Below are 24,840 nucleotides of genomic sequence, written 5' to 3' on the forward strand. Positions count from 1 at the left end.
GGGATACACACGTGATCTTCTTTCACTTCAGATTCCTGGCATCAGCCCACTTCTGCAGCTGGTTTATTCACTGTCCAAAAATATTGGCTAAGGGATTTATCTTTTATTTCATATATATTTGGTCTCTGGCTTTTTGTTTTTTTGCTTTTCTAGCTGGAATCTCTGCTCCTGCCAGCTGACTTGTGAGCCTGTGGGACTATCAGTATTTTTAAACCAGTTGCTTCACTGTTTGATTTGGTTTTTCCTCTCTGTAATTGCTCTCAGTATTTGCTTGCATTGCCTCCAAATGGTTGTAAGGCAGTGTGTCGTGAGCCAGTTTGCACGTGCAGACTTTGGTGTTGTACTGCCTTGTGTTCTTGTCTAGGCTTTGGGCTATTGTACAGTGGGATTGAAGAGAAAAAACACTGGCTTAAAAAGAGGAGCAGGATGAGATCTCCACCCCTTCTCCAGTCCCCTCTTGTCATGTGAAAGGGTCACGGTAGTAGAAATGGGCTTTGATTTCTTCAGCTGCATTGGTGGGTGGATTCTTTTGGCCTAAATACAGTGAAAGATAGGCTGTGGAGTTGTCTACCACGAGATCTCACACAGTCACTGTTTCAGGCATATATCAGGGTGGAACTGAATTTATTGGAAATCCCAGGCACTGCTAAAGCCCATGTTATACAGGGCTTGGGATCTGGGATGACAGGGGTCTGTCCCTTCAGGTTCTTTTGCAGAATCTGATAGAGATGCTACCCAAAGTCTTGGCCTCAGAATTTGGAAAGGTGGAAGGGACACAATGATGAAGGCACATAAATGAATGAAGCAGGAAAGAAAGATGTATGAACAAGAGCTGGGTAACCAGAGAGTGTGACTGACACTGTTTTTCTTCATCTTGCATGATGAAAACCCTCAGTATCCTGTTTAAATGTGCCAAGAGACCTGTAATACTGAAATATGATTTCAGAGGTCAGTTAAGTGTGACAAATTCTGGAGAGTATCAAAAAGTAGGTGAAGAAATTACCTGTTAGGACGGCCAAGTCTTCTGTTTACTTGGGTTTTTTGTTTGTGCTTGGTTTGGTTTATTTTGCAAACAAAACACAGGCTATTGTTGAGAGCTTGAGGTTTTTCTTCTTCTCTGGGGAATCATAAATAGGAATAAATAGATTTTGCAGGTGCTTAATCCCAATGTTGGATTAGTTGCCTTTCCTGCATGTTTAAAAACCAAATGTGTAAAATGGCCTGGTTTTCCTGGATGCAGATTATCTGCTGCACAGATTTGTTTCTGGACACCCTACTTACAGTACAGGTTATAGCTTCTTATATGCTGTTTTCATTTCAAACTGCTGAAGACAGAACCTCAGAGAAGAGATGTTTGCTGTGTGTCCGTTGTTAAGAGTGTTTTGAGGCAGCATGAGAGCAAATGGTAGGAAGAGAAAGGCAAAACATTAAGGGTTGCCTGCCTCTGCCTTGGGTATTTGGTGTGATCCCGGGAACATGAATGTCACCTTGGTGCCTCTAGGCAGTTGTCCCAAGTTGCAGGAAAAGTTAGAGCTCAGGCTTGATGTCATGACAGAGCCCAAAGTTTGGGAGTGCCTTACTTCAAGTCCTGTTCTGAAACTGCTGGTACATACACATGCACATAATCTGTCTGCTTTTTCTTGGTCATTTGCTTGCTCCATCTGAAAACAGGTTAGGACAGGAATGAATTGCTGCTGAAGTCAAAGAAGAAACTCAGGTCAGCAGTGCAGAATTAGTCACACCTCTCAGTTCATGACCAGAATACAAACCGTTAAGCACTTTATATCTTCCAAGAAGGCTGCTTAGTGCCCACAGGTGAACAGCATTTTGGATTACCTCTTATTTAAGTGTATCTGTAGGCAGCTCCTATTGTTGATCTATATGGCAAACTACAAAAGAACATGCTTCTGAAGTACTCCAGGGCATCTGTTGTGGTAAGCCAATTATGGATCCAGAATGGAGCTTGAATAATTTTCTGTCAGAGCCCCTGAGAGCAGGATTTGCCCTCCAGCAAGGAACATCTGAGAGGAAGGATCCTTCCTGCTGTTTCATGAGTTGCCTTAGGCAGAGAAAATGAGGTAAAGGTGTTCCTGTGGGAATCTGTGCTGTTCCTGCTGACTCTGGTTTGGTTTTCCTACAATAGCCCAGGGCCAGGAGGGAAGAACTGCCGAGGAGCCAGCGTGGAGCACACTGTGTGTGAGAACTTACCCTGCCCTAAGGGTGTGCCAAGCTTCAGGGACCAGCAGTGTCAGGCCCATGACAGGTACACCAACAAGAAGAAAAGTCTCCTGACAGCTGTCATTGTTGATGGTAAGTTTTTTCTGTACTTCCTTGCTGATGTTTCACTGCAGCTTCTCAGCCCATCTTGATTTCATCTGCAAGAGTTCCATTTGCTGGTGAGAAGGCTACAATATGTTCCCCGTAGCTACAACTGAAAGACTTACTACAATTAGTTGTTCTGGTGCTGCCTTGATGTTCTTTTAGCCTTCTTAACTGAAGATACAGAGCTGTTAGTTCTTTGCTCCTCTTCTTGTAATGCTGGGGGAGAAGTGCCTTGACTTGATCCCTAGTCTGAATGGGCAGGTGTTTGGGAATGGGTCTTTAAATTAATTTGGATCTGAAAAAAAGAAGGATTCCCTGGGATATTTCGGTGTGTGTCAATTCTGGGCATTTCAGGATGAATGCCTATCCTACCTACATTCCTTTAATGCTTCCTTTGCTAGATCTTGCTCTTCATCTACTATTCCATGAAATGTTGGGGGCATCTGAAAAAGGATTGTAATAATGTTCTTTCTGCAGGAGCAAACATCTTTTGCTGCACTCTGCTGAAAAACAGACAAGGCTTGTTTCATTTGGTCATCTTAAAGACATGCTTGAACAGAGGAGGGTGGTGTTGGAACTGATACCAGAAGACCAGACATGGGATAAACCCTTTCCTGTGCTAGCACTGACAAGTTAGGTCTGATGCCAGGACAATCATACAGAGATCATTTCAGTTCCTATAGCAGACCCTCCAAGAGCACAATTCTTTCAGATGCCCCAGGAGACAGGCTGGTTTTGCTTGCTATTCCTCTCTTCTCCCCTCTCCAAATAGTTTTGCTGTCTGAATGCACAATGCAGAGCTACTTCCCTGACTAATTTCAGAACTATTCTGTTCAGTCTGCAAGTGAAGTCAAAATCCAGCCTCTGCAAATTTGCCTTGCATCAGACACAAGGCAGGAGTTTGAACATCCACAGGCTATGCATGTAATTCCTGTGTCAAGCAAGATGGGCTGAGTGCAGCTTAGCTTCACATCCTGATTGCAGGTTTTTGATTGCATTGAAAACTTAGAAAAGGCCTATACCACTTAGCTCAATGTATTGGCAATACTCTCTTACGTGTGATGAGTGGAGGTACTTGGCTATGCAGAGCAAAACATGTTTCAATCAGAATGTCTATAGGTTCTTACTTGGATGAAGTCTGTGAGTAGCAGAGTCAGTTCCAAAGGAAAACCATTATATTTGACTAAATATCTGTTACTTAAATGTATGGCAAATGCACTCAGCAAACCCTGACATCTGCTGTATCCTACTTGTTAATAATACAAGTCTTTGAAAAAGGTTTTTTACTTAACTCCTTCTCTAGCTAAACATGGTAGTAGCTTTTCCAAAGTGAGGACTAAATACGTAATACAATGGTTGCCATTAGCATGGATGAAAAATGCAACTTTTGTCTACTGGTGAATACTGAGGTTTTAAAGTGGTGAAATGACAGGCCTAAATTGAAAGGCTTATGTTCCTTCAAAGGACAGATACCTTTCCAAATCCATTCACACAGACTGCATCACCATTGTCTCAAACACTTGTCTGTGCTGTTCTAAAGGCATTTGCTTTTGTATTTATTTTTCCAGATAAGCCATGTGAGCTCTTCTGCTCTCCCTTGGGGAAGGATTCCCCTGTGCTGGTGACAGACAGAGTCCTTGATGGTACTCCATGCGGGCCTTATGAGACTGACCTCTGTGTACATGGCAAGTGCCAGGTGGAGTAACTTCCTCTTGTTTTTTGTCTAGTGTTAAGGGTAGTCTGGGGGAGCTGCGTACATCCTAGAAGAACAGGCATCCGTGTGGGTGGCTGGGAGGCTGTCTCTGAGGTGATCAGGCAATCCCGGATTACAGATTGTCACTAGCTTGTTACAAGTGTTATATTGCCAGCATCATGACACTTTTTAGGTCTACCTGCTTCCTGCCTAGGAAATGGAGAAAGCTTTTCAATACCAGTTGCTCCTTGGATCCTGCAGCTGCAGGAGGCAGTAGCTTTCCCTGTGTGTTTTTTGTTGACTGTATTCCTATATAATGACAAAGTGAGTTACTGTAGGGGCCTATCAAAACTGTTTGAAAGGCCTGTTCCCCTTGCAGTAAGAAAAAGGTTCCCTTCTTCCCACAAAGTAGGTTTTAAACCTCTGTGCAACAGAGAATATAGGTTTAAGGAAGCAGATCCAGCGGCCCAGAGCACAAACCAAGCCAGTTTGCTTTTGTCTCTCTTCTGCATTGTCTTACTTGGGTCACACAAAAGGCAAATCAGAGAAACTGGAGGGTAGGCCTCCTTTTGCTGTACTGCAATGGGACAGTCAGTGTCCCGTGGTTGTCCCTGGATGGACTGGCCAAACCCTGAACATGCTTGCTTCCTTCTATCTTTGGTCAGACAAGTCAAGAATGGAAATGGACTCTCTTCGTCTTTGGGTTTGATTCCCTTTTCCTGGAGTGAAGGTGTGACGGCCTTTTACCATTGCAATGATGATTATTTCTCTCTAGCCAAATTGAATATGGAACCAAAATTAGGTGTGGGAGCTCTTTTTGATGCAACTCTTTGCTGGACAGTGAGACAGTTTGTAACACAGCACATCAAATGCTTAGGGAAGCCATCTCTTAGAACTGGTATTTCTGATCTCTTGAAAACATAGTGGAGTTGTGTATACCTATATTAACTGGAAGTATAAGCTTTGGACAAGGGAAGGGAGAGAAGAAAATGTTTATTTAAAGATCATAAATTACAGGAAGTCATTTGGAATGGGTGCTTCTAGCAGTGTGTTGCAGTTGGATTTAAGTTATTTGTCCCGGATGCTATGACAAGGCACTTAGTGGGTTTTCTCTCTCCTACTCATGTAATGTGTTCAAAGTTTGCTTCACACATGTTAGTGATGTGAAAGACAGTTGAGTTGGCTACTGCAGCCTTGCCAGTGCTGGATTCTTCCTGGCAGTTCTTCCCCTGAGTTTATCCTCATCTAGATTTATATCCTGTGCTAGGAGTTCCTCTTTTGAATATTAACCACCAGAACAGCTTTCTAGCATCACCCTTTACTTTCACTAACTTCACTGGAGATATGCTAGCTTGCCCTGGGGCAGAAGGCACACCAAATTTGGCATTATCTCTGATTTCTCTAAGCAGTGATGAAGGACTACCAATTCTTGTTGCTTTGAGCCTTTTAGACAGGGAGATAGATGAACACAATGCTCACCTTGGTGTAAAAGAGCCTTTGGGGGCATAATGCAACTTTACAAAGAGCAGTGTGATGACATAAGTGAAAAATCTTTGCCTGGATTGAGTTTTGCACTGCTGCAGGACACACTTCCCACTGCTCCCTGCCAAATGCCGCTGAAGAGGCATTTTTAATTCAGTCTAATTTACTCAGATGGAGGATCTGAACAGCAAGTTGCTGGGAAGCCAACACAAATTTGATTCATTAGATGCTCTTTAATACAAAGAGCATTGCATAGAGCCAGGTTCATTGTGCATCCCAAGTTACTTAATTTTCCCCTATTTTCAGCTGTGTCTGAAAAAAAAGCCTCAAGAAAATCCATTACTAACCTTTATAGTAAGGCCAGCTGTGCACCTCCAGCTGTGTGCCATTGACCATTACACTGGTCTGGCAGCTTCACTGCTCCAAACATTCAGATCAGCCACGAATGGTAAATCACACATTATGGCAATGTATGTTTTCTTCTTCCAGTGAGGAGCAGTAGCCAGCTCCCCTCCAAATGAAAACCTTTATGAGCACAGAGCTTTGGAGGTACATCATGAAAAGCAAATTGCACTCTAAGTCGGGGGCAACTGCCTTTAACTGTGCAGAGAAGTGATGACAGCTGCAGAACATTCAGTCCATTTGCATCTGGCTGAGAGAAAATGCAAAATGATCAATTCAAGCCGAGCAGACTTGAAAGCCTTGTGAACTCATTTATAATCCTCTTCTGCCTTATATAGAGCTGAGAGTTGCCATATGTGACTGTGTTCCCCATTTGCCACAGATACTCATCTAACTCCCCTGCTTATTAAACCAATTTAATCAACATATTTCTTTAATTACTCTTACCCAGTGCAGACAAAGCCTGGCTACAAGCATTGCAGGGGGCCTGAAGAAGAGAATAAGTGCTGAAATCAGAGAGTGGTATTATAGTTATTTATTTTCCTGCGTAATCCTTCTAGTTAAAGGCTCTCAAAGGCAGGAATGACACATTGCCAGTTTAACAGACAAATTAGCAGTAACCATTGCCTGTGAACATCTAGTCCAGGAAATGTAATAGCTCTTTTCCCTTCAGCAGTAGATGCTCCTAAATGGAACTCATGCATCGTTGTTACATGATGAATCAATGTAGAAGAACATGGCAAAGAAAAACTTGCAAGAAGAGGGAGGCTTTGAGAAAGGAAGCCTCAAAAGTAATGCCAAATGCACTTATCCTTACTATCTTCTAAGCAAACTACATGCCTTGTTCAGTGTGTACACAGGTCTTTGAACTTTTCTTCTCAAAATGCACATAGTCTTCTAGCAAGGAGAATTTCTTTTCTCCTGAGACTTTTCAGAGACACAAGATCTGTAGCAGGCTGGAGAAGATCAGTCTGATGGGTATGAGGAGGAGGAGGGTGAATGCTCGTCTCGTCTTGGCAGCCTCTCTCTTGCCTGCTTCCAGTTTGCTTTCTCTAGCATGGGCATTGAAGTCATGGTGAAGATGGAATAGGGCAGTGCAACCTGAAGCTCAGATTGCTTTTATCTTCCCATATTTCTCTTCAAGTGACATGTGGCTTTCAGAGAGAGGATTCCCTGAGAGTTTTGTTCTTCCTTAAGACTCTGGTGTATGTTTCATGAATCAAGATTGGTGGAAGCAGTGTGCTTTAGAACCTCTTATAGTTCTTCACTCTGTGCTGCTGATGTTAATATAAAACTGGCAGAAGTAGAGCTAAAAAGGTGTCAGATGTCACACAGCAGTGGTGTGGGGAGAAGACAAGCTGCTCAGCTGACTGCTGTGATGCACATGACTTTGTGCTGGCTTTTCTCAAAGGAGGATTAGTCTGAGGCTCATGATAGCACAAAAACTTTCCAATGGGGACTACAGATTGTACTTGAGGGTGTAATCTAAGGTCTCTTTGAAAGCAGAGACCTCCTGCGTAGTGGAACTGGGCTAGAGATCAAGGGCAGTCTTTGCTGTGATTTAACAATTTAAGAGGTGAAGTTGTTCTGGCTCTAACTACAGTTTTCTCATTAACATTTTGTCATGTCACGTCTACTTTTAACTTGCTGGTGAATCCACAGGATATTCTGTGATGACAAGCCACATGTTAGGCTGTCCTGGCACAGCAGAGATACTATAGAACAGCTTTCTTATAAAAATGATTGTCGTACATTAGGAAAGGGGAACAAACTTGAAAATGGACACATTTCCAGAGCAGTTTTTCACATGGGATAGGCAAAGTGTCAGGAGAGGGCCAGGGGTGGCAGAGGATAAATTGCAGTTGTCTACTGGACCTGGTGCTGGCTAACAATTTCCTACATACTCAGTACCCACTTCTTGTATTTGATTGATACATGCACTCCTGGCTTTGCTTCCTCACTTGAGTGTTTTCCACGTATTGTTCATATTCCTGCATTACAAACTGTGATACAAGATGTTCCAGACTGGGTAGCTTGTCTCCATACAACAACTTGGCTTCGCACTGTACTTTGATAAATTATTTTAGTGTATGTGCACACAGTCCAGTGTTTGAACTGCAGAAACCTGTTGTAGAAGTGTCTTTTTGTTTTTTCCAATTTCTGTTCTGTAGCAATGCAATCTGAGGCCTAGGAACAGAGTCAGGGATTTTGGTGGGGCACAGTGACAAAAACAAGGTGCTGTTGGTATCTTACTGCTTTTCTAGTGTACTTTACAGTGGGATTTGAAAAATAAAATCATGCTGGTTCTCCCTATTTTTCTTTCATGTTAACCCACAGAAAGGGTGTAATAGCCAAGTAATTGTATTACCTGTTCTGGAGGCTTTTATTTTGCTTGTGGCTGGGGCAGCCAAGAATAAGACTTGATCAGAAAGGAGATGCATACAGGTATAGATAAATATATCATATACTGATAAATATTGCTTATTTTCAAATCGAGAACTGACATGATAGATGTCTCTTTTAAAGAATGGGTGTTTGATATAAAATCCTTTGTTATCTGCAGCCCGTTGGCATTTGTACAAACCAGGGCAGGGTAGGATTAGGTCAGATGAAGTTGGTTTGGAGGGATTAGAAAGGGGTAGCTACAGAAAGTGACCAGAGAACAGAAGCAAAGGAGTTCCTGTGATGGGAAAAAGCTTTGTATTGTTTGCATGTTCACTCATATAGGCTGCTCTGCTGCCAGAACAGAGGGGTTCTGACACATAACATTCAAGCTCTAAATGTGAAAAAGTGGTTATCAAGAATAATTGTATCTAGCATCCCCATGAACTGCTAAGGGATCTAAACACAAAGTCACTGGGCACGTGTAATTGCATATCTAATCCAGATAAGATAATGCTAATTTAAGCCAAGCAGTGTCTCCTGTTCCAGCAGAGCTGCTCTGATTCAGATAAAATCTGAAGGCTCAGGAAATGACAGGAGGATATTTGCTGAACTAACTTCTACATGGACTCCAATCCATCACACAGAATTTGTTGTGGAACAAAAATAGGAGTAACATGGAGATGAACTGCTTGATTAGGGATCTAGGCTCACCCTCCTGTTCAAATCCCGACAGACACCCAGAATCCCCCACAAGGGCTTCACAAGTCATGTGTAAAGCAAAGAAATAAGAGTTTGTTTGCCCTCAGATGTGAATGTCAGTTGCTCACATATGTACATTCCTGTTTCATGTGATCCACCCCTGGAGGTATCAATGGACACTGGATATTATGGACAAAGAATTGGCAGTGTAGATGAATCTGTCATAACCAGCATGCTCCATACATGATTAATTTGTAAAATGGCACATGTTGCATCAATATTTATATTTGATCCATTGAGACAGCCAGTTAGCTCAGCATGTGGGAAGCATTACAGTTTTGTGAGCCTACAATGTCATTTCTTACACAGGGTGGGTGTATATAACAAAAAGAATTGTGTTTATGTAGCAAAACATACTCACGCAGCCTGTATCAATTGAGTTCTTGCACAGCCATTGAAAAGACAGATAAAAATACCATTAAAAATACCCAAGCACTACAGAAAATAGTTCACACAGAAGAATCCAAATGATGTGCATTCAGGAGAGAAGAGGAGTTTTCCTATGCTGGAGCCAGCAATGACTGAAGCTGGAAATACCACCCAACAAGCAGTATATTCAGATGTTTAATTACAAAGATGAGAAGAAGGGGGGAGGGAAGGATGGGTGGATTGAGATATCAGTTTAGAGGGAATTAATTTCAGGCCTTTGGCTCAACAAATATGCAGTTACCTGCCAATTTCAAGGTCAATGGATAGTTCCAAAACATGGTGTCAGTTTAGGAGCCTGCCTGTGTTGAAGTGTATTAAGAAACCTGTAGATATAATTGTGATGGTCAATGCTAAGGACGTGAAGCCCCAAAAGGCCATCTTTAAGTTTCTTGCCAGCACTCCCATGGTTTAAAATGGGAAAGGAACTAGCTTTGGTTAAAATCTGCTTCCTCTTTGTCCAATTGATGGTGTTAATAGCAGTACTGCAGCACTACAGGCTCTCAACAGCTAGTACAGGAAGGAGGTGGAACACGTGAGTGGCGTCAACATCAGTCCCTTTGCCAGAGTTATGGATATCACTGTTCAAGTCCATGCTGGGTTGTACAGGGAAGCTCCAAGAGTCTAAGAATGGGGCTGACAGTGGCGAATGCTCCCACCATCTACTAAACAGGTGGTGCTCACACCAGGCTGGCTTTGGACTTTTTAATCTTCCTTCTGAACACAGATGAGTTCCAAATGCCCTGCTCACTCCTTAATGGATCATCTTTCTCACCCTTCCAGCCCTGTCTCTTCCTCTTTGCACTTAAATGCGGCAGTATTTTCAATGCAGGGAGTTTTTGAAGGACCTGAGTGACTGAGATGGTCACTGTAATGTGTTTATGAATGACTGTGCAGCTTTTGGAATCCACTGTCAATCTTAACAAAAGCTGTTTCATTACGTACTGTTATCAAATATACTTGTAGTTTGTAAATGATTGGAAGGCATGGGGAATGAGAAATTGGCTTTAATATATATGTAGACAAGAGTAAAGTGCTTCAAAGGTGTTTTTTCTCCATAAAATAGCAAGATCACACCAATTATCATCTGAAAGCCAACAAGGAAAGCTGATTTATTCTCTTAAAGATTTTCTTTTTTAAGAAGCCATTTCCTGGCCCAAATCTGATGGGGGCTTTAATCCTCAAGCCCTGGATTGAAGGCAAAGTCTGCCCTGTGGATGGGAGGGATGGTGCCATCAAAAAGAAAGCTTTAGTGGCCATTCTTATTTCCTCCACTCTCAGGGAATTAAGGTGAAGATGAAAGGTAAAAACCAGCAAAGGTTTTGGGAGGTGTATTTGTGGATTCAGTGGGTGCACTGTCCGTGCTTTCAGAGAGGGTCTTTCAAAGTGTGTCAGTGACTTACAAAATGGGAGGAAATGGCTTGTCTTGAACCCCAGTGTCAGAAGAGGGGGGATTCATTCTTTCAGAGGCTTTGCTGCCTTGCACTGGTTTACATTATCTGGGAGACTACAGCGTAAATGCAAAGCATGTGCTTGCTAACTCCCCATTCTTTGCCTGCCTCCATTACAGCCCTATAGACTCCTCATGTAGCACTGGGAATAAGTGTGGTTCAACACTCATTATAGTCCTTTTATTCATTTGTGTGCTCACATAGTGCTAATAACAATGCAGGACAATAAAAGATAGCACTAGAGTCTTAAATTAAATGCAGCTTTTCCAGTATCTCAGCAGGGTGGCAGGCAGGCATATATTTCCAGCTGCTTTTCAGCAACCCCATTAATAAATCATATTTATTTTCCTGGAAGGATTACTGCTGGGACATCCTTCTGTTTTGGGGGCAGAATCACATTCAATATCCCAAAATTATTTGTTGGACATGGGTGTGAAGTTTAGACTTGAGAATTGCAACTGCCAGAAACTCTGTGGTCGTTTTCATACCTTCCTTTAACTCCCACTTATACAGGTTTTTCCCTGTAGTTCTTGCCCACCAGCTTACATGCTATTCTACTTAATGAGCAGCATTTCCCTTGTATGCGTTTAAGATGATCATCCTTTCTCAGCATGGGTCTGTCTGTAATGATTTACCCAGATGAATGCTGCATCAGATCACGTCTGAACACTGGCAATCTTTGATCCCTGTAATACATCTGGACTTAAGCAGTGGCCAGTGTCTTCTGAAACTGGGGAATGTTTGAGTTCAGGTCCAAATTGCGTTGCTTGCACGCAGACAGTCTCAGATAAACAGCCCAAGTTCTCTTAATATTTCTCTGCTTACCCTATTTCTCAAAATGTTTGTTGTTTTGATTGTTCCCTCAGTTCCCTCCAACTTTCCTCTGGCTTCATTTTAAGAAGGCAAAAGAAGGAAGAGACCCAACAACCTTATTCAAATATTATTAGTGACAGTCATGCTAACTCATGTGCCAGGAAACTGTTTATCTACAGAGAATAAATCTGTAACTTATTTTTAATAGTAGAATCTCTCCTAATAACTTACATAATGACAACTCTTATTTCAGTAGAAATTTATGTTTTTAGAGTGAATTGCTGATTATTTCCATGGTCTTGTATGGATGGAAAACAGAGAAAAAGTAAAAGAAAGTAAATCTTATCAACCTCAAGATATGCAAATGTGCAACGTTCACCATCATAACCTGCACATGGTTGGGGAATAAGGAAGATTAACATGACAGTCTCTATAGCTACAGGGAGAATGCTGTGACTGTCCTAGTAATACCCATCTGTGAAAGCAAAGCTTTAGATTTTTGTTAGAAAGAGTTTAGGTAGGTTTAGAAAATGATGAAAATACCATGTAAAATGAAGCTTTAGGTGGAATTCTTGTTTGGGGTTTTCTTTATCAATTGAATATCTAAGCTTAATACAGTGCAAGCATATAGAAAACGTCATGATTGTTTTAGCAATCTTATGGTACAAATTTGGCCAAATATGAACCTGACCTGCTTCCATTGAGCTACAGTGCATTGCAGGCGTCTTGAGCTATCTGACTCGTGAGGTCTTCCTTCAGGTATTGCAGAAGTGTCATCAGAACTGAATGTTATACTCCCTGTTCAGATCCTGATCCAAAGCAGAGCTCATTCAGTGAGCAGCACATGGGAACTTGTAACAGCACTTAGGTTTCGTATGGTGAAGGGCTATGACCAGGATTCTGGTTAGTGGGGTTAATTTTCAGTTAAGGAGAACATATTTTTCTCTAAACTAGGTATCACTGTAGAGATCCATTTCTCCAGGATGTCTTTGAGCTCCTCAGATGAAATTGCTATAGAAACATGAAACATTATTTTAACCTGCTGTGCTTGAAGGAAATTAGAGTGGGTTAGTATGAAATCTATGATGGTATCTGGAATAACTAGTGTTTGTGAAACTCTTCAGTTAAATCTTCTGTAGCAAAGTTCATGCTTTCATTGTTAAGGAAGGGGGTTGTTGGATAACCAACTCAACACCGTTCCGAGTGAGTGCTCCCCTAATTCCCAGTGTTCTCTTCCCATTCAGGTTTTCAGTTGGATGTCTGTCTTAGTCTTGATCTCAATGTATAGAAATACTTTAACCTTGCAAACAAAATAATGGGGACCTCTGGTTGTTGTCATTAGAAAATTGGCTGCGATGGAATCATTGGCTCAGCTGCCAAAGAGGATCGCTGTGGAATCTGCAGTGGTGATGGCAAAACCTGTAAAGTGGTGAAAGGCGACTTCAACCACACCAAGGGGATGGGTGAGTAATCCTCAGCAGCGGTTTAGTCGAGTGGAGGCTTTCTTAACTGCTTGAGGGGAGTTAAAGAGTGGTAGTAATAGCTCTTCTTCTTGGATAGCATTGGACTCATTTGCCCTAGTAAACACATAACAAACACAAACCAACCCCCAGTTCAATTCCAATGTGATACTCTCTCTGCTTCTTATCCAGTTGCCCAGATACCAGCCATTGCCTCTGTCTGAAATTCAGAATGAAGGTGTTTCTCATTTTGAATGCTACCAGGGCTGTTGATTTTAAATGAGACAGAATTACAGTGTCTTTTTCAGTGTGAGGGAAGTCTGATTTCAGCACCATTGTTGAGCTCTTTGAGAACTCAGAATGTTGCATGCTGCATGTTGTAGATGATTCATGTTATAATCAGGATATCTCAGCTAAATGATAGAGCTCTCCCCTCTGAATATTTTCACTGATTCCCTGCCAGCAATAATATCCACATAGGATACAAGAGCTTCCGGCCAGAGTTAAGACTTTCCCCTCTCTTGTTAAACTTTAATGTATATACAGCTTGGTGTCTCAATTAGTCTTTGTTCCAGAGTTGTTGTATTGCCCTTCTGAGAAACCTGTTATCACACATCCTAATCAGGCAAAGGGAGGAAAAGCCAGATTCAGGACTTGCAAGCTGCTCCAAGAGGAAGGAATTGTCCAGAAAAAATTATTTCCCCTTCGGTGAATACAGAACTGCCATTTCTGTTTGGAGAAATAGATTCAACATGTGCTGCTCTGAGGCTGAGTTCAGCAAAGCACATAGATTCCCTTTAAGCACACGATTCAGTTCTGTTTAGTTACTAAAGCCATGCAAGTACTTGGCAGCTTCCTTTAATCAAAGTCTCAGCATTGAAGCCTTAGCCTCTGATTTTGTTCATTGACCTCTTCCTCTGTACCCTGCTCTTCCTCATCTTTGGAGTCAGCTTTATCTGTCACCTCCTCTGAGATGCGGGTAGGATTTCCCACCTGCACCACATCTTTCTGAAGCCTAACTATTCTATGATTCTATTCTATGTTGCACTGCTAGGCCTACCTGCTGAATGGTTTCCTGCATTATTGTCTTTGACTCTTTTGTCCCACTAATTTTCCACCTGCTTATGTGAAGGCATTTGCCTTTGATGCAAATGGTGGGAAAGTTTCTCATTTCCATTGAAAACCCCTCCATTTCTGCAGTTAATTTTATAGCTGTTCATGAACTTCTTCATGTCTCCTGAAGAGTATCTCTCTCTTATCTTTTCCAATGAGACTACAAAACATCTTGTGCAGATAAATAAGAGATTTCTGGGTCACTGCCAGGAGGTTGCACCCATTTCCAACTAGGCAGACTGCTGGAGGGTGGTAACTTCACAAGGCTGTAGGAACGGAACACTTTCAGCCTTAACTGGTTGTCTGGCTGCCAAGACTCTACAGGAGGCTTTCACCTCCAGTGCACTGCAAGCTAAGAAGAGATGGCTGGCTGAATCATGGTCAGTGGGCAAGCATTGATTAGTCCTTATCTTTGCTGATCATCTCAGAAGCACAAAAAACCTGTACAAATGTTGCTTTGTCAGTACAGTGTTTCCCCCTTTACCCATCTCACATAATCTATAAAATACTTGTGTCTACAGTTATAATCACATAAACATGCATTAGATGTTTTGATTTATTAATTTTAAAGGGAATTAAATTGTGTGTGGTAATAGTTTTTAAAAAGTAACATCCACAAAATGTCAAACATTCTTCTTCCAGGTTGAAATTATCTTTGCTTTTTATTCTTTTAAATTATGCTCTTTTAAAAAATCACCATCTAAAACAGAAAGAATATTGAGAGTCTTTTAATTATTCACTGTTCATGTATTTCTGCTTTTGGATTTCTTTGATGTTAGACACTGAAAGCAGACTTTGGTTGGCTTCACTTATGATTCCTATCCCTGATTCTGCAAACATTTTGGGCATTGTGAGTTACTCCCATCAATTTCTGTTCATGCCCTGCTGTTCTGCAGGATCAGGTCCTCGGGTTAACTTACTGAATCTCATGCAGCAGGCAAAGGTCCAGGCTTGGGTCTGAAGTATCACAAACAAACATGAGGTTACTCAAGAGAGAAATTGGCCTTTTTTTCTTTAAATTGACATGTAAGCAAATATGTGCAACAATCTGACAGAAGTTGGAGCAAAGGAGAGCACACAAGATGACTCCAGTAACAGATTCAGCGTTTGGATGTGTGAATGTTTGCACAGGTCAGTGGCAGGTCCCCACAAACTTGCTGGGATCCAAGTCCAGGCCAGCACACTGAGTCAAGCATGCTGATTTATTGTTTCAGAAGAGAATAGACTTCAAACATCGAGACATTCATTGTTTTGGAGTGGTGTTTGTTTTGGGGATTGCAGCTGCAACCTTTGGGCCAGATCCTCAGCTGCTCTGCACATGGGACTCCGTGGACTGCAGGATTGGTCCCTGCTACATGTCCTCTGTGATTGCAAATGATGTTACCAAGCCCTATTAACTGATCTTAATCCATGCCAACTCCTTTCTGTTTCTTAGTAACCAATAGTCATTGTAAGAAGGTTTCCACATGTGTGATGGCAAAGGCAAAGGCTGTTCCCAAGTGTTTCTCGTGTAAGATACTTGAATGCTGTTTGCAGTGTCAGTGGGTGTTGGTAACATCCTTTGGTGTTGGTTCTTTGTCTTCTTTTGGTTGGTTTAGATGGGGAAATTGGTATGAAAAGCCATGGATAAACTTCAAGTCCTTTTACTATTTAGCTTGGTTTGTGAAAGATATCAAGTACAGATACTTTCCTGTCAGAAAACCTGTCTGCATGAAAGAAAGCCAAATTTTCATTCTTTTCGATTCTCCTCTCCATCCCTCTGGGAGTAGGGGGAGGGAAAGAAAGGGGGGGAGTGAGTGAACAAGTTGTGTGACTGGGTTTAAACCACGACAACCAGGTAAAAAGGACCAGATCTATTTCTTTTTTTTTTTTATCAACCTTAATGTCAGGGATGAGATTCTGCCACCCTGGTGGGGCATGATGGTAGAACATCCAAAGTGTCTCATAGAGAGATCCAGCAGTTCACATCTTGCCACCTGCGATCCACAGTGATCCAACCAGAAATGGGTTCCATTTCTCTTTTGAGGAGGGCAAAAGCCTTTATTTGTGATGTTAAACATCACATACGCTTGTTTGCAGCTGGTTCCAGTAGGCCAACTGAATGCACTGTTTAGACTGAGGTTTACTTTTGACTGGCTGCTTGCCCTGTACCTATTTCTCCAAAGTCATTTCTCAAAACGAAGCACAGACTTGTTCTGAAGTCCGTCTGTCTCCCTGCCACTGTACAGGAGACCTAGAAACAAAGACAGCTCTTTGGCTTGTGTCTCTTGGGTAGCTGATTTATCACTGCTGCCTTCTGCCCAGACCCCAAAGCTGTGCCTGTAATGCTCGGAGACCTGCACTGAGAATGAAGTCTCTATCTGCCTCTCTTGATTTTTCTCAGCCATATCAACATTTTCATGGCTGCTCTTGACTTGTGGTCCAAAAGAAGGCTCACAGACAGGTATTTGGTTTTTTTTAATGGCAGAACATAATAAGGTGAGATATGCCAGTTGTTGTAACTATAATTTGGGGCAGAGTGTATCTTTCTAGCGATTTTTCTTTTTAAGATGGTGAAAAAAAAGTGTTTTATTGTGTACACTACTTGTCCAGCACGTATTTTAAGAGAAAGAAAGACTGTTTGAACACTGGAGCTGCAGTTCTGGTTAGAAGCATCCTTAGCCACGCAAGAAACCATTTATTTTTTTTTTGGTCAGTAGGGTGTATATCTAAATAATGAGAAAAAAGGAGCCCTAGGGCTAACTCTGGGATCTCTTATAAAGGTTTAAGCACAATATGCAAGTTAGAAATCCCAGCAAGCAACTTCACAGTAATAGTAGGAGGCTTTGAAATCTATCCATGGCTCTGCAGTGAAATGATTTTCTTCCAAATGAGCTATCCCATGGCTGGAAGTGGGCAGGTGCCAGTGGAGGAATTACCCTCAAGCTAATCACAAGTGAGAATCATCACCACTATTCAGAAAATGGACATTTAGTTACCTCTGGACATATTTCCACTTCACTGCAACAACTAGCACTAAGACAAAGGTGCGAGGTGGAAAGGGTCATGGAAACTGAGATGCCCAGCTGGTACTTATCCCTAATGTAGTATGGAAGCTGTGCTGGCCGTGACCAGCAGGTAGGCAGGGCAGCCTGTTTTCCTTGGCTTCTACCCTGAGATCTTTGTTCAAAACACTTTTGGGAAGTTTGATAATGGGATAAGTTTTCTCACACCTAATTTTCCTGTATGTTCAGAGATAAGATATGAAGGTACAATGCCCAGAGATCAGTACTTTCAGCCATGGGATAATTTTTCCTTTACCTCAAAGTCCATCTTTCACTGCAATGTGAACCAGGAGAAGGGTTTTGTTGTAGATCAATGACATTCTGAAGTTCACACTAAACTTTCTGTTCTGTCTGGGAATAACAACAATGGCTAACAATGGATTTTCCTGTGTGAGCTACTTTTCTCCTGCAAATCTCTCCAGCATTTAAATGAAGATACAGTAGCCACTGTTCACATATTAATCTCCTTGATGACAAAGCCACCTCTTTGTTCTGGTGTCTCTCCTAATACGAGTTACACCATATAATTTGTATCTAGGATTTGCTTCAATCACAGTCTTACATTCCTGAGACACTGATGTAATGCAGATTATCCAGAAAGATTGGTGCGTGCCAAAGTAACTGTTCCCAAGGTAGAGTATACTACATACAACACTATAAATTATCAAATAATGAAGTTCTCCTGTTGTACTTTCAAAGCTTCATCTTAACAGCCTGATTTATGGGTGAAATTACTAGAAATACTGCCTGATAGTTGCCAAATCTCATCAGTCTTTAGCCAGTTCCTCATTTAAAGCAGAACTTTAAGCCCAACCTTGCAACCCCCTGCATTGCAGACAATTATCCTAAGACCCAACAGATCCTTGAGAGTCCTTGACTCAGGGCCAACTCTGAGACTTGTTTTTTGGTCTTGCTGGCTGACACTTGATAATCTTTCTGTGAATCTGCAGTTACAGTTTGCTGAATAAAATGTGCCTGGAAAACAATGGAGGTGTTTTCTGGTGCACTTATCTCAAAGATCAGGAATATTCTGTGACTAGAAGCCTCACATTAGCTCTAAGGACCAGACTGGAGCAGTGGTGGCGATCTGAGTTTGTACCTGTGGCAAATTTGCATGGATGATACCTAGTTTGTTTGCAATGGGATTTGACCACTACCTCACAAAATATTGCTGGAAATAACAAATGAGAGTGTCAAGATGCTCCCAGTGGGACATGCCCAAGAATTCTGCATCTCTGACAGGACAGGTCAGATCCACACAACTGCAAAGTGGTTCGCTAACAGAAGACTGAAGGTCAGCAGTCAGGTTTGTGCCACAGGATCACAGTGAGTTAGCACAGTATGCTTCTCCTTATTCAGGAGCTGTGAATCCAACCCTCCGCCCCCCCCACCCCAAGCCATTAATCAGGATTAGAAATTACATGAGGAGAAAAATCTGGTGTAAATCCAAACTAAACACTCTCCAAAACTAATACTCTATTAATAGCTTACACTGCACTATTTACTATTGTAAATAGTGACATAAAAGTCAACTTTTCCACGTGGTGTTTCTCTCATGGCACAGTGATGAAATGAAAGTGTATTTATGGCACTAGCTGAACCTCGAGCACAGCTCCACAGTTTGCTCACCTCTAAAGCAGTGTGACACACTCCTGGCTGCTGCTAGGGCAGGGGACGGATCCAAAGTTCACTGAAGTTAGTAACTGGCTTTCCACTAAATTCAATATAACTTTGTATCCAGCCCCTGCATGATTCAACTCTGGCCATTTGTATCTGGCGTGTGATTTAAAAACTAAATAAGTAAATATTTCCCCAGGAGGTACATTACATTACCTGAAACTTGGGCATGTTTTAAACTGGCTTCCTAACAGAGTGTTCAGGTGTGTCACGGGGCCTGTTTCTCCATGATGGACTGTCATTAATCACATCTTTTCTGGGTGCTCCTGTCTGGTGATAACTGTCAATTGGGTTTAGAGATGCATGGGGTGCAGTGAGGATTTTTGACTTCTGAAACACTGATTTGATTGTAATTTGGTATCTCAGCTGATGAAAAAACAACTCCTGGCAATGTCTAGAATAAAATCCAACTCCTGCTTTAATTTCATAACAAGTTTCAGTATTGGCTTTAGGAAAATTTACTCTAAAAAGTAATGATTTTCCCCACTCTGTAAGAGCAAATGGGAGAGCTGCTGCTCTGGCTTCTGTACACAGGCATGGTTTGCAGCTCTGCTGTCCCTCTTTCTGTTTCTCCTGCAAGGGATGACTGACTGTTTCTGAAATATCCTGAGTAAAGGAGAAGTAAGGAGGAATCTGTCATTCACATACAATGATCGGGGAAAAACATGGCTGAGTGAAGAGGGGTCAGTGTTCTTCATGCCAGCATTTCTACAACCCATTGCTCTAGATTGCCCACCATTTCCATAAAGGCAGGGCTGACACAGAGGAGTTTCACAGAGCCTTTAAAGCAAAAAGAGGGATGAGGGAACATAGAGGATAAGCTACTTAAAATAAAAGAAAGAGGAGAGCAATAACCTAAAAGAGGTGCCAAGTTATACACTGCAAAGTAAACTGGGTGGCCAATTAGAAGAAATCAAGTAATGGTTGTGATGAGATTAGTGTCATTCACAGGGGCCTGATTCAGAGCCCAATGAAGCCAGCGGAAAAACTCTGTGTGGCTCCCAGACCTTTGAAATGGGCTCTAATGTTCCTCAGCTTCCTAGTTTAGAGGCACCACTTCCACCCCATGGAACAAGTCTGTAACTCCACATGGCTCCATGAAGGGGGAAAAATAGGCTGCGTTTCCTTGTAGCTCCTAATTATTCTTACTGTTATTCTGTTAGTCAAAAGTGGTATAATAGCATGACATTGCTGGTGGTTGAGGGAAGCATGAAAGGGCCAAGACAGTTTCAGAAAGATAAAACCCAAGAGAATTCTATAAAAATATGATGGGATGCTGTTGAAACCTTTCCTACAGGTCCCATGCTGGGATGGTCTCATGTGCCATGTGCATCTGCTGGCAGTGTTTAGAGGGACTGGTGGTCAGTCCTTAAGGAACTTTCATTTCTGTTGTTACATCAAATCTGAGCTGTGGAATTCTACTTTAGCATCCTGATGCATGGAGACCATTACCATTATATCCTCCAGAATTTCTGTACAGAAGGCTGAAGTGTGAAAACTCCTTTTCCCCCCATTTGTTCCACTGACTCCTGCTGTTTAGTTTTAACATCATCAAAATGTTTTGTGGAAATGAGTCCTTTCAGATATCGATCATAACCCCAAGCAGGGTTTTTCTGGGAAAGCAGAGTATCTGTTGGCAACTTCATTTCAGATCCCAGGTGTCTGTTCTGTGCTGTGCAGTGTTGCTCCTGACCGTGACACTTTGCATCAGCTCAGGAGCAGTCCTCATGCATCCCTGTCAGTACTGCAGGAGAGCCAGGGTGATCCAAAGGGAGCAAATCTAATTAAGCCGAAGCCTCAAGTCACAATTAAGCAGCACACGTGCATTTCTCTCTCTCCTCTCAGACTGAAATGTTAGTCATAACCATGCATGTCACAGCAGTGAAACTTGGCTGCCAATGCAGGGATCTCATTTGAAGTGTTTCCCACCCATTCCCCAACTTGGGCTGGAGTTGTTTTTTCACGGTGAGATACTGAGTGATTGATGCCTCTGGCTGCCTGTGGCGTGTTCTCATCCATCTGCTCTTTTGTTGCCATAGGTTACATCGAAGCAGCTGTGATCCCTGCAGGTGCCCGGCGGATCAGAGTGGTTGAGGATAAACCTGCTCACAGCTTTCTGGGTAAAAAGACAAAAACCCAAATGTTTTCCTTCAAATCTCAGCTCTGTTTTCTGTCAAAATGACCCTTCGCTAAGTGACCTATAAGATGATAGGCTTGTTGTTGCCAGGAAGTGGCTGTTGATTTCATTCTTGTTGCAGTCTCCCTCTGCTTTCATGGCTTGGTTTCATGATGTGATAGTGTGTGACATTTACAGGCCCCATGCAACTTGGAAGGACCAGGGAATACTTCTATGTAGACAGAAGTGTTCCTGAACAGAACTTGGAACTGAGTTGAACATAACTGCCAGGAGCACACAACTTTGGGAGGGATTTAGAGAAAGTGCATTTAGAGAAAGGAATGACAGAGATATAGATAGGAAGGTGCCCAACTCAGACTGAAGCAAAGGCAGGACAGGACAGCTGATAGCCCTCAATAACCTAACCATGAGGTCACCTGCACTATTTCCTGCAGTGGCAGGTTTTCACTTGATGCTGTACCCAAGACCTGATCCTGCACTCTGAGATGGGCTAGCTGCGGCCCCCAGTCCACTTGTCCCGATTTTCTCAGGCCAAACAACATGTTTAATCCTCTTCTCATTATCTACTTCTGCATTCCTTTTGAGGGGAACAGGCTTCCTCTTTTCCCTGTTGGAAACAAAGTTCTAGACATGAGTGATGGGTCATATTTGTATGTGAGGTTGTTGTAGGGCAGAGTCTGTCTGCAAATTTCTTGTCCAGTTACTCATCACTTAGATTAAAGGTTCGAAGGACATTTGTAAAATGCAACTAGCCAGTTACACCACACATCTGTCCGTCTGGTGATCTGCCTCTTCTCTCCAGTGTTAGGGGTGTTTTCTTTTTGTGCCATTACTGTGCAGTACATGAAGGGCTTTAGCTCCCATCTACTTCTAGGGAGACCGAGTCACAGGAATGCTGATGCCCCATTGCCCTGCATTCACGCAAGATGCCTGTGGCAGAGGAGGGAGTTGAAGGAAAATTGTCCAAGGCCCAAAAGAACACCCAGCACATTGAAACATCCTTTGCACACTCAGAGCTGCATGGCCACACATAAATGGGGAAATTCTGTCTCTCAAGTTCTTTATGCTATATGGGAAAACAAAATGATAAGAGAAAATCCCAAACTTCCTCCTTTGCTCAGTGAACTTTTGCAGCTTATAGGTCCCTGCATTGTCAAACCTCAGCTGTTCTTGCTGTTGATGAGCGTATTAACACATTATTTTTGTCCTTCCATATCAAACAGTGTTTCAGCCCTTCCATGTGCTGATATTCTCATTGCAGTGGTTTGGAGCAGATGCATATTCCAGCTGTCCCTTAGCCCAGGAATTATTAGATGTTGCTTTCACTTGTGCATGTTCTGGTTCTCTCAAAGTGAGCTTCTCAGAGCAAAGACCTTATTTATCCAAAATCTCAAGGTTTTAGGCTAGAAAAGCACTCTGAAAAATGAAATTGCCTCCAGAGATACATCAAGCCTGTGGTAAGAACTGGGAAGATTAAGAAGCTAGTTGCTCTCTGTTTTGCAGAAGAGGAAATGGAGGTGTTGCAACTTGCTCATGCATATGCAGGGAATAAGTAGCAGAGTCAGACTAGGACCCTTGATTTCTGATTTCTACGTCTGTTGCTTATAATCCTCCATGTGTGCAGCCAAAAGCGATGTTAATATCCAGTCCTGGGATATAGGATGCCGCTGAGAATATTTACATAGTGATTGTGCCTTAGGATTTCAGGTCTAGTGCTATTTGTTTTCTGTCTTGGGATGCTACCGCAGTTGGCAAGCTCACTGGGAAAGATGTTTTTGTTCTCTGTCTTTCATTCCAGATTCGGGGGAAAAACAGAGAGCAAATCATCAGAGGGGAAAAAAGAGGGCAAATTATGTCATTCAGCTGCCTTTAGGTCAAAAGCATTGGCATTTGTGCCACTTCTTGGTAGGAAGCACGTATCACTACTGCTAGTACTTCCACTATTGCTGCAGCCAACTTGCTGGGAGAGGAATACGCCTACACGTAAGATGTTTGACATAGCAAAGCACTGGTGGAACAATGAGAACCAGTGTTTCCTTGGGTTTTACAAATACTCTGCCTTCTGGAAGCAGCCTTTTTGTTTCTCTTGGTGGGATTTGCACAGGGTCTTTGTTCAGGACTTGGTCTTGGCAGGTAGCTACCACACTGTGAGTGATACATGGAGCTAGCAACTGCCTTTCGTTGTGACCACACAACCTTTACTAAAGCAGGTATTTCCCCACTGACGATTAAGACTGTGTGTATTTGAGAGCAGTACTTAGCCCTGTGTGCATCACATAAAGATAGATAAAAACGTGGCTATTTTAAAGCTTTGAGCATTCTGGGTCATGTTCAGGAGCCAGGAGAACATCTTCAAGCTTTTCAGAGTTTTCGCTTTCAAGGGACACTGGACACAAAGAAAAGATACCCAATGTCTTGCTAACCTAAGCTGAAAAAATACCAGCAGAAGTGTTCCAATAGGATGAAAAAGATGACTAAGAAAACAAACTCCAATCACTCTGATAGGCCTCATAATGCATTGTAAATCTAGGTCAGAATATAGAAGGATTTTCTATTTCAATTACACTGACAAAGTTGAGTCCAGTCAGGTCCTGTTTCCACTCAGAACCAGGTACCACACTTTGGAAACGAGCCCAGCATAATTGGAAATCATTATTCCATGTGCTGGGAGCAGTGCCTGAAGAATTTCCCTCCACCTACAGGCAACCCACGCTGGCTGCCTTGGCTGGCTTTAATGCTTGAAAACCACCTTGAACAGGAAATGCCTCTGCAGTTTGTGTCCACAGGCTGGGAAGTAAGCTGGAGGGACCCAAGGTGGAAATAAAGATCTGAGTAGGTGCCAGGTTTAGAAGCAGATTGGTCAGTTCCTGTCTTCCTGCCAACAAGAAAAAAAGAAGTTATGGGTTGTTGCTGGGGTTCCTTTCGCTTCTTCTACTGTGCAACTTTGAGCCAGAAACATATTAGAGCTGTAACAGTGGATTCTTACTACTATCTAAATGTACCCACAATGGGGGGAACAGAAAGAGCTGTGCTTCCCTACCCTGTTTGAGATGCAGGGTCCCAGGATTGCTGCAGCTGGCTGTCCAAAGCAGAATGAATCCTGTGGGTACCAGCTTAAATCAGTGAAGGCTGCTTGGCAAAAAGGGCTCGTAACAGCTTTCCTGTTTGGGCTTTTCCACCACAGTCAGACAAGTTCTGGCCACTGAGCTCTCAGGGAGGTTGGGCAAGTGTTCTTTGTTGTGTGCTTTGTTTATTCTCGGTGTGTCACAGAAGCCACTGGAGAAAGAGCAATACTCTAAGAGACATGAAGGTTTTATAGCTGCAGCATTGTTCCCTACTGATGGGACACCTGTGTGCAATGAAGACCAACAGTGGCAAAAATACTTTGGCCCAAATACTTTGCTGAGCTGCTAGTGCAGTCCCTGCAATCCTCAAGGAGCTGTTTCCAAACTCTCTGTCTCCTCAGTCACTAAGGGAGCAGTGCCTCTGGCAATCAAAATCAAACCTTACCCAGAAAAGAGGTCCACAAAGATTAAACATTTTCTTTTTCATCAGTGAGCCGTCTTCCTTTGATGATGAGCTGGAACCAAAGCATAGATTCAGTCATTCAAGCTCTTGTATGTTGTTTTGAGCATGTGCCCTGCTATCTTTACTCGTCAGCCATACTGCATGGAGA

At 42.4% G+C, this 24,840-nt stretch overlaps 1 protein-coding gene across 2 annotated transcripts in view; it reads left to right on the top strand.

Annotated features, from left to right (window-relative positions):
* The window catches only part of ADAMTS17 (ADAM metallopeptidase with thrombospondin type 1 motif 17), a 171,448-nt gene that overhangs the window by 100,886 nt on the left and 45,722 nt on the right, over window positions 1-24,840 (top strand). Inside the window, exons 13-17 of one of the 2 annotated variants that reach the window (XM_061446696.1) lie at window positions 2,144-2,310; window positions 3,891-4,018; window positions 13,076-13,196; window positions 15,742-15,816; window positions 21,067-21,147. In XM_061446696.1, coding sequence (XP_061302680.1) covers window positions 2,144-2,310; window positions 3,891-4,018; window positions 13,076-13,196; window positions 15,742-15,816; window positions 21,067-21,147 — 572 coding nt within the window. The remainder of the gene's footprint in view (window positions 1-2,143; window positions 2,311-3,890; window positions 4,019-13,075; window positions 13,197-15,741; window positions 15,817-21,066; window positions 21,148-24,840) is intronic. The other variant, XM_061446697.1, reaches the window with a different exon arrangement.

Source organism: Pezoporus flaviventris, unplaced genomic scaffold (genome assembly GCF_033815535.1).
Source record: "Pezoporus flaviventris isolate CSIRO_AGI_PZ_B2104156 unplaced genomic scaffold, CSIRO_AGI_Pfla_v1 ptg000006l, whole genome shotgun sequence".
Classification (NCBI taxonomy): Eukaryota; Metazoa; Chordata; class Aves; order Psittaciformes; family Psittacidae; genus Pezoporus; species Pezoporus flaviventris.